At 38.6% G+C, this 14,106-nt stretch overlaps 1 protein-coding gene across 3 annotated transcripts in view; it reads right to left on the bottom strand.

Annotated features, from left to right (window-relative positions):
- Positions 1 to 12,813, bottom strand: part of ttyh3a (tweety family member 3a) — a 66,196-nt gene extending 53,383 nt beyond the window's left edge. For all 3 annotated transcript variants that reach the window (XM_073857049.1, XM_073857048.1, XM_073857051.1), the window contains exon 1: positions 11,961 to 12,813. In XM_073857049.1, the coding sequence (XP_073713150.1) occupies positions 11,961 to 12,086 (126 nt within the window). In that variant the 5' untranslated portion in view covers positions 12,087 to 12,813. The remainder of the gene's footprint in view (positions 1 to 11,960) is intronic.
- Between the last annotated feature and the right edge of the window lie 1,293 nt (positions 12,814 to 14,106).

Genomic DNA, 14,106 nt, shown 5'->3' with positions numbered 1-14,106 from the left:
AGACGCAGCCTCAGACGATGGTGCGTTTCTCCTGTGGTGGCTACCGCACCTTCACTATTCATTTCAAAGGGGAAGGGGGAGATGTGGTTTGAGCCATTGGTTGCAATTCACAGTCTCACCAATAGAGGCCGCAAAAATCTACACACTATTCCTTTAAACAAGACACAAAGCAACAACCATATGGTGACCACCACATAACTTTCTCAAGCTTATTTGTGCTATACTTTTAATAAACTGTGCATTTTTGTTTCCTGGCCTGAAATTACTAAATACGACTAAAACAACTTCATAACAGGCACCTCATGACAATTTCCTTTCATTTACATTGAAACTAGCATATGGGCTGCACTAAACCGAGCCTCTCCAACTGAATCTCTTGTGTCAAATAACCTTCACAGGCATTACTGTTTATAATGAGGTCAGAGTTATTCTTGGTTAAGACCCACACTTTACTCTGACAATCATGTTGTGACAACCACACTGGGATTTAGCACTTTAAGATCATCTGGAGTCAAATTCCTTGAAAACAGACCTAGTTTTGGATTACCAGTGGAAAAGGTCACACAGAAACACCCATGATGGGCTTGGCCATGCAGTATCCAGTCGGTTAATCTCCATAGACCCAGTGGACGCATGCAGGCATTTCAAATCTCCCAAATCGCATCGTTTCCATATGGCTTTCAACCTGAGCCAAGCTGTCTATCAAACTCACAGTGTGTGATCACAGCAGAGCTGGGAAAACCATTGTAGTGGCTGAAAAGGCCTTAAGCACAAGTCTATGCCCAGCAAGTCAGACTTGAAAAACTGGAAGATCTTAAAAGCACAGTCAGTAGGGTTAGAGGGATTAAAATAACTAAAGATTGCACAAATTGCATTTTCTAAGTGGGCGGTACTCTAATTGTGCCACACTATTCACCCCAAAAAAAGAAAAAAGTAAAAACTTCATTGAAGTTTTAAGCAGTTCGGCATAATGCAACAAAGTTTGCAAATGGAGTATACTATTTAGAGTGATGTGTTTCACATATTTGCATATACAATGGTAACCTGGTTATTTACAGACCTCACAGTCAATATTTAACCAAACTGCAGTTAAAAGAAATATTTAAATCCCAGCGTTCGGTGCTTTCGTCTTGCTATTCAATTATGAGAATGTTTATTATTTCATTCCTGACTGAGATTTCTGAAAAATAGAAAGAATTTCCAAAAAGCAAGAACCAAGATCTAATTTTAGCAACACGATTAAGGCTTTTGTGGTATGAGCTTTGAAAAAATGAACAAAGCACAATGTCCACTATTGACAGTGGCACATCAAGAGAAATGAATCTTTGTAAATTCTTTTGAATCTTTCTCTGTATTCACACATCTTGTCAACAAGCAGAATATGACATCATATGATACAATATTGACCAGAAAAAAGACAAGGGCATTTCACACGGTACGAAGCAAGGTGATGAAACCGCAGGGTGGTAGCCAATTTTCTTGTTTTGTTCAGTACAGGCGATGCTGGCATTGCCGAGGCAGAGCAGATGTTTGTATTTACTAAAAAAACCTACAAAAAATATATATTTGTGTCATTATTTGTTTATTTTAATTACTGTCTTTATTAAATAAAAACATTTTGTTTCCCCAATTAATTTATTTTAGTTAAAGTTAAAGATTTGAATAAAGTCAGATGTCACATGAACGTCTCCTCTGAGGGGCCAAAATAATATTGGATTAGTTATGCAGTGTTTCCCATACATTGATTTATTTGTGGTGGCCCACCACAGAATCAACACTGGCCCCCACAAATAGAATTTTCATGATTCCCATTTACATTTTTATTTCACTGTTTAAAACAGCTTAATTCGGCTTAAAATATAATTTGATACATAATACAGATCAAATACAGATACAGATCAAAGAGTAGAAGTGAAACATATTTCAGGTGCCAACACTAGATCAAACGCCAACACGACATGATGACGTCACATATATGCTAATTAGCGGGTGACGTCATCACCACCACAGTCTCTCAAAATCCTGTGGGAAACACTGGTTATGTATTGTGTAAGAAACACATACTTCCGAAACAATTCAATTCAATGAGTCATAACCACCTCATGAGCTGAACCGAATCTTCTGAACCACTTGAAATCACTCACTGCTATCACACTCGACAATGTTTGATTCAAAACTAACCAAAAACCCAAACACTTTAATCTCCCATACAGTATAACAATGGTTGTGAGGCAGGATCTACGAAAATGAGGTGTGAATTATGATGATGGGCGAAATGAAGAAGGAGGACGTGGAAATCTATGACTTGCTGCCAAGCCTATCTGGGAAAGTGGCCAGTAAGCAATCTCGATATGATTAATCAGTCTTTAAATACGCTCATTTACAAAGAATAACAGCTCTTGGACTGCATAGTTGACAAACTCTGATAATGTGTTTGTAGAATGTGATTAACAAAGTCTTTGGGCCCATCAAATCAACACAGTGTTTTATGGAAAATGCTGTGTGTTTCTACTTGACATCCTTCACTAATACAATATAATTAAATAAACTGCACTACTGAATGCATCTAGATGAAAATTCTTGACTAGAACTGAAAATATCTGGACACACAAGGCCAAAAACCTAAAGCAAAAACTCAATTAGGTCATTTTTTTGAATAACTATTAAAGGAACAGTGTGTAGGATCGTGGCCAAAATTGATATTGCAATCACAAAACTTGTGGCTAAAACTGGTACTGCAATCACACAACTGGTGGCTAATACACAACATGACAACATAAACATCAGTTGAGGGCTGTTACTCCATTTTTTAAATGACAATATCCTGGCCGGACCACTGTTATCAGTGATATAAGTATTTGAAATGAAAATGATTTCTTAATGTCTAATGACATATCAGGGCCATTTTATGATTAATTGATACAAATTTCTTACATGTTCCTTTAACTCTCAACTGACCACACTAAATACCTTTAACGGCTGGTATGACTTATTTAACATGAGTCTAAACTAGGGTTGTCCGATAGTGGGCCTTATGAAGATAGTTGGTATGTTTGCACATTATAGACTGTTTCATTGGACACACGTGCGGTGACGCAATTATGCGTCTGGTCGGAACTTTACTACCGGTTTCTGTTTGTTTAATGGTCTGACTAGTTGCTAAACTGAACTCTTGAGCAAATACCTCGTTCAAAATAACAAATGTTTTGGTTTCTTAGGTAATCTATGTGTTGTTTATTTTGCTTGTTATATAAATAAACTACTTTAAAAGGACTTTGTTGTTATTTATTTTTAGCAGAGTTTACCGGAAGATATGCGTGTTCCACAAAAGCCAAGTTTTTGTTGTTACTGATAAAACCGTCTATAGTCTTAAATTATTATTAATGATTTTTCTTGCATGAGAGTGCTTGTGGGTTTCTCTTTTTGCGCATGAAAGAGCTAGTAATGCACGCGGCATGGGCTCTGACTCTTCTTCGCAGCTGAGCTTGTATTATGCGCAGCAATGACATTTCCTTGTACTAGAGAGGTTGTTAGGTGGGCAGGGGTTCCCGCTCGCTGGCACGCAAGAAATTTCAAAGCCCCGGATTAATGGCATCAGGTTTAAGAAGGCTGCGGTCGTGATTGTATTGCCAGCTGCCCTAAGAGTAAATCAGCTTCTTTCTTTCCACCAATCTAGTGGCTTGTCATAATTAAATGAGTAAAAAATTAACAAATAAATAAATTAGTACACTATTGTCCCGCCCCCCATTACTATTGTGTATAGCCGATCTCACTATATTGGGAATTAATCAAAATCAACACTAATCCCAACAATGTTTTTTAAAATATTGTTTCTGAAAAAAGAAATTTGCATGACTTTAAACTAATATTCCCATGCAGGCATATCAGGCAATTGCAAAGTCATTGCACCTAAACTCTTGAGAGAACCTGTGCCAATGAGGTTACCGAAATTACACCATTTTAACATTTCTCTTCTTCCACTAACAGATCTGCGGCAGGAAAAGACCCAGACTCAGCTTTTCTAAACAGACTGTAATCTTCAGCAGATTATCTTAATGAATGTCCTCTTTGCATTCGCTGAATCAGGGCCCAACACAGAGAAACCCTTGAGGGGAACACCACAGCCCAAGTACAACGGCAGAATTTCAAACACAAGATCACTGTGCTAACGCATTTCCTGCTCCAGGCCATCTTCCTGATATTTAAAAAATACGTCACACCCTTTTTCCTGTCACGTTACAGGGAAAGGAAGTATTCTTTGTACACAAACATCTATCTTGGTGCTGGATTGGGTATAATAGGGAAAAACAGCAATGTCATGTTAACTTTACGCATTTGGCAGATGATTATATGCAAACTAGTGACTTACAGTGCATCCAATCTTTACATTTCTTTCAGTTTACATGACCATCCTGTTGCAAATGCAATGTTTTAGTATTTGAGCTACATCCTGTAGACACTCATGTTTCTATCTTCATCTATAGAAGCATTATTTAGAAGATCAGTTAAATGAATTTGCCTTTGTTAAGTGACTCTGAATTATTTATTACCAAGCTTTAGTTCATGGCTTTCTATGAAAGAGGCTTAATTCTTCTATAAGGGACTGTGACTGAGGCTCTATAAATGAATATAGCACAGCAGTCAAACAGAGAGACCGTTTCATTCGCTCTGGCAGAGTCTGAAGCACAAGAACTAATTTGTGAAAGTAGACCAAAGAAGAAGAACAAAAACCTACAATTAAAAAATAGGAATTATGCATTTGCCAAATTACATAAAGAAACGGCACAAACGTCACATGTTGGAATTATAATAATGTGCCCGGAAAAAAAGATCAGCTGCTGTCTGATATTCCTTGTATTGCTACAAAGAAAAATTCACTTTTAAAGTTTCCACACTGATAAACTATTCAAAAGCACTTTCATGGATTTAGATTTGGGGAAGCTCTATGGCTTCCTGAGTAAGAGTAAAGGCTCTTTTCATTTTGCGACTGGAGCAGCGAAAGTGACAAATGTGGGTCAGAGATTTCTTTGGAAAACCAGCAGTGATTTGGTGAGGAGTAAAGACTTGCGTTCAAAGACAAAGTTACAAGCAATTCAGCCTTTGAAGGCAAACTGGATGGCAATAAACATTCCCACGAACATCCACAGGAAACCAGTAGTTAACACCTGACTGTAAACTACCGTATGAAAGAAAAGCCTCAGTGTGATTCTGAGTCAAATACAAATTTCACAAAGGCTTGAGTTTAGACCGGTTCATGATCAACTCTTTAATAACCAGACGATCATGTGATGAATTCATTGGCCGTGTGCCACTGGGAGAAAGACAGCTTGTGTTTCCTGTCTGGCGTGATGATAGGATGGCATCGTCGCTCTTTGTCACACACGAACACGCTGACAAAACAGATTACCAGCATCCCTGCTCTCACTTCCTGTGTGCCGGCCGACATCCCTGTAAACGACACACTGGGATGACTAAAATAATTCATCGGCTAGGCTAGAATGAACAAAACTGGAAATGTTTCCAGCACTCCCCCACAACACGAAGAGACCAGTCACGAATATTTCAGCCTCCCCCACAGGAGCTTGTGTAGTCGGTGTGGGAGTGGGAAATCATGTAGTAGTTTTGCAAATATTCACTTCAGGCCGTGTGCAAGCCTAGATTCCCACTAGGAGTCAGACTATGTAACCAGTGAGGTCTGCAAAAATCCCCTGTGATGTTTTTAATAAAAGTGCTTGCATGACAATCATAATTTGAGTTAACAAATCCTAGGTGTTTTCAACCCATGGTTGAGTCAAATATGGACAAACCCAACGGTTGGGTTTAAATTAAATATGGACATTATCTAGCTTAATTTAAACCATTGGCTGGGTTTGACCATAATTACCCAACAATGGGTTGATAAAATCCAGCATTTTTTGAGCATATTGCTGTGACTAGTGCTGAACGATGTGAGGAAAAGTTGCGATGTGCGATGACATTGTTTAATGTTGCGATGACGATGTGAGTTGCGATAAATATACATATTTTTTCATGTTTTAGGGGCCAGTCACATGTCGTGCCTAAAAACAAGTGGAAAACACTAGACACGTAGGTTATTGTCACATGACCTGCACGCTGCGCTTGTGTCATTCTGAAAAGTTAAAATGTTTTTGAAATACCTGGAAAAAACGAGCGTGTCGCGACCGCGGCGCTTCCAGAGCACACATACATTTGAAATAATGAACTTGAGCGCGCAATAGACGCAATATGAGAATCACCGCTTCCACAGTACCTGTGTTCGCGGCGTCATCTCTCCTAAATCGAAAATAATTCCATGATATAGCTGAAGTGCTGTTCATTTTCACCACAAGGTCTTCGTCTGACAACACATTTTCCTCACTCTTCTCTCCTTCCTCTGCCATAGTTTTTGCTAACAGGCACAGCGTCGCAACTGACACCTCACAAATCAATCTGAGCGTAGCTGACTTGGGGGTTCCCCTGATTGGACTAATAGCATGAACGCGCAAACCATCGCTGCGTCGGAAACCGCCTACTTCCATACTATATATAGTAGGCAAAGTAGTGCTTTTTGCATACTATATAGTATGGTAGTAGGCGATTTCGGACGCAGCATATGTCTTCAGGACTAAACGTGATAGGTCAAATGTTTATTACATGCGCTTACTGTTTTCCCTTCATTCATTGCGTCAAGGCTGTCTGTTGCGATGTTTTCATCGCGTGAGTTCATATCGCAATGACGATGAAAATTCGATGTATCGTTCAGCCCTAGCTGTGACTCCAGCAAAATCAGCTTGGACATTCAACCAGTAACCGAACACGTCTCAATAAAATTGCTTATCATGTTGCCTCTGACTAAATATGAGAATGCCATCACCGAGCTGCAACTCGATGCCAAACCCAGCAAACACAAAGCTGAGCTCAGTTTGAGCTTGAATTTTCCCAAAACTACATGGTTAATCAATTCATGGCAGTCTACCCAATGGAAACACGTGAGCACGCCTTGTGTGCCCTTGGCATCCAATGGCACAATGGTTTTACCAAAACAAACCCCAGTCTCTAGTCTCATCCATCATCCTGCTGACTGGACCTTCTTTCTAAGTTTGGCTTTCATCCATGTCTTTGTAAGAAGCACTGCTCAAACTCCCACAGTCTCAACTTTAGTAAAACAGCCAGTCATGCTTTCTCAATGCAAGAACCATTAATAGTCCATGACGAGGGCTTGGTGATGGGAAAGGGTGAGGTTCAACTAGATAATAAGACACTGATTTGGGATCGAAACCAGATAGGGTTAGAGCTGTTAGATTGCGGATACACGATAGTATCGGGGGTGAGCTAATAGTTTACTTATTTATTTGTTCATTTTCTACTCATTTATAACCAGGCACTTGATTGGTGGACAAAAAAGAAGCTGATTTACTCTAAGGGCAACACTGCCATGACCACAACCTTCGTAAAACTGATGCCATTAAACCAAGCGCATCATTAAAAACGGCTCTCTAAAAATTGCCTGCGTGCCAGGGAGCGGGAACAACACACAGGCTGGTTTAAAAACCCTTGCGCGCCTAACAACCTCTCTAGTTCAAGGAAATGGCAGAGAATTACAAGCTCATGTGTGAGGAAGAGTCTGTGTCATGCGCATTAGAAGTTCAGGTGCTAGGAGTCCACGACCATGCCGCGCACATTCGGTTCAGGTCTGAGCAAGAGTCCAAGCTATCTCGCGCAAGGTGAAGCCCACAAACCCTCTCATGCCAGGAAAAGCACACAATGCACATCTTAAAATGAAACTATGATAAAAATAAAAAATAACTATTGCCAACCTTCAATCATATGTCTGACGAGGTTCGATACATGATAATATCGTCTATCAGCACAACCCTGGTTAAAACCAGTGGTAGAAAGGGCTGAGACAACTGAGAGGACTGTAGTTGGGAACATTTTTTATTTTCACTAATTTATAGACCCAGAAAATCTAATTTTGCAAGTTATTATGGATAAAAGATGAAAACTTCTACACTCGTAACTTAAAATCTTTCCCCCTTGAAATTCTCTCAATGGACTCAGTCCACCCGAGTCCCTCGATTTTAAGCCCCACTTATAACTTTACTAAATAATGATGCTAATAATTTTTTATTTTGAGTCATTTGGAATGCGATGACAAAACCTTCTCACCATGCTGCTTAGTCAATATATTGTTTGTGCAACTCCGACTGAAGTAACTGTGCTGTGCACATCAGAAAGTTTTTACGAAAGATCGCAACTGGGGTCTCACCATTTGAACTGCGCTCTGGCACGACTTGCGCCCACACTATTGGCGCTTTTCTATTGCATAGCACCCCGCGGCCTGGTCTGGGTCAGCTCACGTTGGCGTGGTTAGCTTTTCCATCGAGTTTAGTAACACTTTGGAGTAACACTGCGGAGTGGGAGGGATTACAGGCGTGTCATTATATTTGCGCTGCCTACTGCTGTAACATCATACAAGTGAGAGCGTCATTGTACATCCCCATACATTCATTTATTTCTCAGTCAGCCACAAAATAAAAATTGACCACCACAAATAGATGTTTGCACATTGCGTTTATCACTACCTCCATCTCACATGACAGTTTCTGTACAAACGCCGGTGGCGTCAGTCGACGCGCTCCACTGAGCCTCAATTAAGCATAATGCTGACAAAAAACTGCAAGTCTGGAAAAAACTGGTATGGTGTGTCCCTGATTCTCAACCTGTGGATGTTTTTCATCGCACAGATGACAACATGTTTGTTCGAGACAGCCAAGCTATCACTAAGGTAAAGCCAATTTTTTACATTATAATAGTGACGATTTCCTCAGACCAATCAGTGATCTACAGTGTTTTCATGTCACGTTTGGTATCAGGTCAGATCGCTTGGAACCCCAACCGAGGTGGTACGAAAAAAGTATCGGGGACTACGTACTGCACCCAATGGAAAAGCTCCCACAAGTAATCTGACCCGACCCAAAGCAAACCGTGGGGTACTATCCAATATAAAAGTGCCATAGCCAATCAGAAAACTTGAAAGCGTTTGGTTCTGCTTTATAGCAGGGTCAGCCGTTTGTCCAAACAACTTAAGACAAGGGGAAGGAAACCCGATTTCTTTAAGCACTAAACATTTGCCACCATTAGGGATCATTCAGAACTGACTTCAGTGTATGCATTAGCTTTGCAACTTCCCATTTCTTGGCATACTCTGCTTAGCAACATTAACAACCAGTCACATCATCCCTATTACGCAGTGGTATCAATAAATAATAATTCTGCGCAAAACGCATAGCTGCCTTTGATATTATGATAAAAAACAAAAAATATGAGCAAAAATGAAAAGTAGGACAAAGTTCACAGTTAAGCACATCAAGGAAACTCCTCCGACTGAGACATCAGGAGTGAGCTTAACCCCTAACTAGTGGTCAACCAAGATGACAACTCTAGTTAATTCCAATCCTTTGAATAAGCAGCATTCAGTGGAGAGCAGGTGTCCACTCTCCCCCATCCTCAGCTGTGCTGTCTGTTATCATAGACTATGTGCGGTCTGACCCCATGACAAATGCTATGGACAACAGACTGCTCATGCAAGCTGTCTGTGCGTTCTGGATTCGGCTTTTCTGTCATTTTCAAACGAGTGTTATTAAGGATGTTTAAAAAGCATTTTTAGTCAATGACTGGTCAAGATTTGTAAGCATTTTGTAAATGGTTTAAGAAGAGAAAACACAAACTGTTTTAGTTGAATGATTAAGGATATTATGGCTCAGATATTTTGGTAAGTAGAACTGTATTTTATATATATTTATATATTAACAAACGTGACACAATCTGCTGGTTAAGCGTCAGCAGCCCCTCGCTTCCCAAGCAGATGAGCTTCTAGACAGCATAAAAAGCTTCCCATAGACTAAGCTGTGAACGACAAACCTAATGTCTAGACAGCTGATACATTGGCATAGCTCATGGGAAAAATAGCTCATAGCACAACTGTAAAAACAAGTCTCATGTCATTTAGTCTGTTCCTAACATGCTGTCAGACAGCTGGCAATCTATCTTGAGCTTTATTATGATCATACAAAAAACGAGCTGATTTCTCCGACTCAGCTGCCTTCCTAAATAGCTTTTAGCTTCCTCCTTTATTTCATCTATACCACCCAGGTAATCCCGCTCTGTCTTAATTTCCTCTCTTCTGGGTGGTAAAGATGATAATTATGAGACCACCATAGAGAGTTATGAACACCATGTGGCGTTACTCCTTTAACAGGCAAAGACTAATGTGTCGAAATAAACACACTCATTCTTGCCTTTATACAACATCTAGAAATGAGAAGTAGTTTCACCATCATGTGAACACAGCTGCTGAACAAACAATTTTTATGACGATTAAAGCCGGACAATTCATTCAAATGTTCCTCTTCCTGGCATTAAAGAAACTAGTAACACCATACTAAAAGTAATGTTTGTGAAGATATAAGATAATGGAAATGTGCATTAAGACCATACAATCACAAAAAAAGGTCTGATTTGATGGTCAAGTCTAATATTTCAAAGCAGCTTTACAAATTAGAGAAAAAAAGACTACACGCCCTGTTACAATTGTAAAACTAGGTTAACTATGTTTTATTAATAATTAGGCATTACTTTACAAAAATGCAGTCATGGGAATAACTACTGTAGTTAATAAGTAATTATGACCACACCATTTATGACTACATAAGACGTACTGTACATACAAAACTGAAACAAGGCAAACATCTCATTCTATGATAAGGAAAAGCACACGAAAACAGATGCTCTGGAAAACTATACACATTATCAATAATAAACACCATGAATATTTCCTTATCTGTGTGGCACAACATGTTCGTGCATTCAGCTCTGTCCACATATTGTACAGGCTGACTCATTTGTCATTCAAAACCTGCAGTCTGCATTTGATTGGCTTGATTGTATTAAACAGATACACTACAATTCATTCCTGGATTCCTGTTTTGAGCCCTCTAGGCAAAGTAACCTACTAGTTTAACACCACACTGCACAAAGTCAGCAGCAGTAAGGCCAAGTGTGATTTAAGGAGCTTTAATTAAAGGTATTGTCATCGGGCTTATGGCACTCTTTAGCTCCCAGGCCATCTGTTGTCTCCCTATCATAAAAGCCAAGTAGTTCAAAAGGTCCAGCCACACCTCGGTGTGTATTTACCAATGAAGAGATGTGATGTGAGGGCCAACAAAAACAATTATGAAGCAATCATAAAGGTTTAAAAGATCTTTATTGACCCATTAAAAAACATAGTCATGTTTATGACACATAGAAATCCCAAAAGAAGAGAAATCACAAGTATGTGATTCATACGCACCTCCTATATAAACTAACTAACTATTCACAAATATGGTGTGCTTTTTTTTAGGTAGATTGGGACATGCAATTGAGATGACGTCACAAACCTTTCAAAATGTCCTGCCCTCCTCGGTAAATAACCATGGTGTTATTATGGTAAAGGTGAAGTAAACATATTATGGTTTACTGGTTTGTGAGACTACGGTAAATTTGAGATGATTATGGTTTTACTACCTAAAAAATATGTTTGTATAGTTAAACCATTGTTAATTATCAAAAAGCTGAATCTAAACAGGATTTTTTTAGCAATGCTGTATAAAGAAATGAGAAAATGGAAATAAAATACAATACATGTACTTTTTTATTAAAACATTTAATAAGACTGTGCTGCTGTATCGAGCAGTTAACAGCTAAACCCAGCGTAAGCTAGTTGGCTAGCTGGTCTCTCAGCCTGGTTTAAGCAGAGTTTTCACAACTTCTCTACCTGGACCCACCAGGCAAAACGATCTGAGTTCCAGCCTGTCCCAATTGTAAGACCAGTTAGTTTTGCCAGCCTGAGAAGACCAGCTTAGACCACCTGCTTAGGATGGTTTTAGCTGTTTTTCAGATGTAACGCAGAAACTTACCTGCTGGTATGATGAATCCTCTGGGCGAAAATCACTACTGGTTTGTTCAAACTGTAGGTTAAAGTGAGGCAGTCTGTGCAGCAGGTTAACCCACCACGGAGGAGAGTAATTCACAACGGCTGCCATGATTTTATGACAACTAGCCGACAACTAAAGCAGGAAGTTCACTTCAGGGTCTACACACTGACATTAGATACAATTTGACACGGTATTTATTGATAAAACACATTTATCGTTATCCGTCCATGACGAGATGTTTAAAATGCTGTCCTTGGAAAAGAACTAAAATCGACCGCGGTAAAATAAAACGAGTCTTTTATTAAAAAAAAAATCGGTTCGGTAGATAGCTAATTACTTGTATCATAACACATAACAAAAGTCTTCCCTATCCACTAACACAGTAACCGGCCGCTGCTGGTAAACAGAAGTGAAACGTGCAGCTACTTCCCTCTCCGAACTGCCTTTTGTTTGGATGCATAAAAACTACACGCGTTGACACGACAATCCTGAGATCTGCATGCATTCAGAGCCCAATCCTTTAAATGTGGGAAACACAGTCTCCGACTGTTCAGTCTGTTATACAGTGCGATGTATTTCCACTGCTTGATGTCAGTCGTTGACCGAGATTCATATCAAGGGTTTGCTCATATTTGCTTTGCGGTTGAGAATCTAGCGCTCCTTTGTCTTTATTAGTCCAAAATAACCGAGGAAGGTATTTATCAAGTCGAGATGTCCGTGCGTGGGTTAGCGGACGCCACGCAACTCCTCTCTGACGACAAAACTCGATGAGATGATCTGTGATCCAGTGTGAGGGAAGATTTAGCGAGCAACACCGAAACAAACCCACGTTGATACTGAAGGTTCATCGCAACGAGTGAACGGTTGGGAATGCTGCCATCTAGTGGCTAAAACTAATATTGCGCACACAGTACTTCACAGTCAGTATTTTGTTTCTATATTTAAATCCTTTCTTAAAACAATTCATATTTTAAACCTATTAAAGTATGATTTTTTTCAGCTTTAATATGTTTTAATAAATTAAGAATATATTTTTACCAAAAACTCCACATTCGAACATGGTTTGCTATTAAGCAATAATGCCAGCATGATTGCAACAGTTTAAAATACCTTCATGAGGATATTGTGACAAGTCACTACATGCTCTGGCCTTTTAAAATGTTAATAAAATACATTTGATAATAAGATATATGCAAAACAGTTTACATCCATACTGAAAATTTTGATGTAATGCGAACTTGGCACAATTACAGTGGTTTGGTGTCTAGCTCAAAACACACATTCAACAAAAACACTGCACTATATAGTCTTTTTCGTTGGGGAGCTCAGTTGGGAACAGTTATTTATCTTCTACATGCTTTGTTTAAATAATCTATTTTATTGTCAACATATCAGGTTATTTAATAAAATTTAATTATTCAAATTTGTTAATGTTCAGGATTAGATTTTTTCAAAAGCTTTAAAATACAAAATAGTAGGCCTATTTTGTATTTAAATATGTATTTTAAATACATGTATCTGAAATGTGTCCCTGATCTCAAATACCAAAATGAAAGGTTTCTCAAAGTTTCTTTTTATTTTTTTGAAACAGATCCAAATGTATTTATAATTATATTTATTTAATTTCCTATAGATTTTATATAGAGAAATGCAAATTCTCTATACATTTTCAATATATTTGCTATACCCTCCCCAATGACAGCTGCCCATTTTGCCTATCTTGACCATTTTTATGTGTACTAGAGATAAAGCATTTACTAAACTTAACTTTTGCTTTCACTTAATATTAAAGCACTAAGAACATCTGCATGACTTGCAAACTTTTACTGTATTTAGTCTGCAATTTTTTAGCTATGTTTCTCTATGTTTTTAACTATCTTTGTTCGGTTTTTACGTTAGTATCTACATTCATTTTCTGTCTTTAGTTGAGCTATATGGTAGAAAAAACTAAGTTTGTTTAAACTAAACCCAAACTTACATTAGAACAGATCACTGGCAACAAAACACAGCAGCACATTGTGGTTGTGAGATTTTCTTTAAAAAAATTGAAATTAATATTTGATTCTCAAATGAAAATAGTTCTCTAAAAAAACGCTGGGTTGTTTATTCAACCCAATCGTTGGGTTGA

The sequence above is a fragment of the Misgurnus anguillicaudatus genome, chromosome 19, assembly GCF_027580225.2.
Source record: "Misgurnus anguillicaudatus chromosome 19, ASM2758022v2, whole genome shotgun sequence".
Lineage (NCBI taxonomy): Eukaryota > Metazoa > Chordata > Actinopteri > Cypriniformes > Cobitidae > Misgurnus > Misgurnus anguillicaudatus.
The sequence above is the reverse complement of the archived record's forward strand: the minus strand, read 5'-3'. Positions and strand labels throughout refer to the sequence as shown.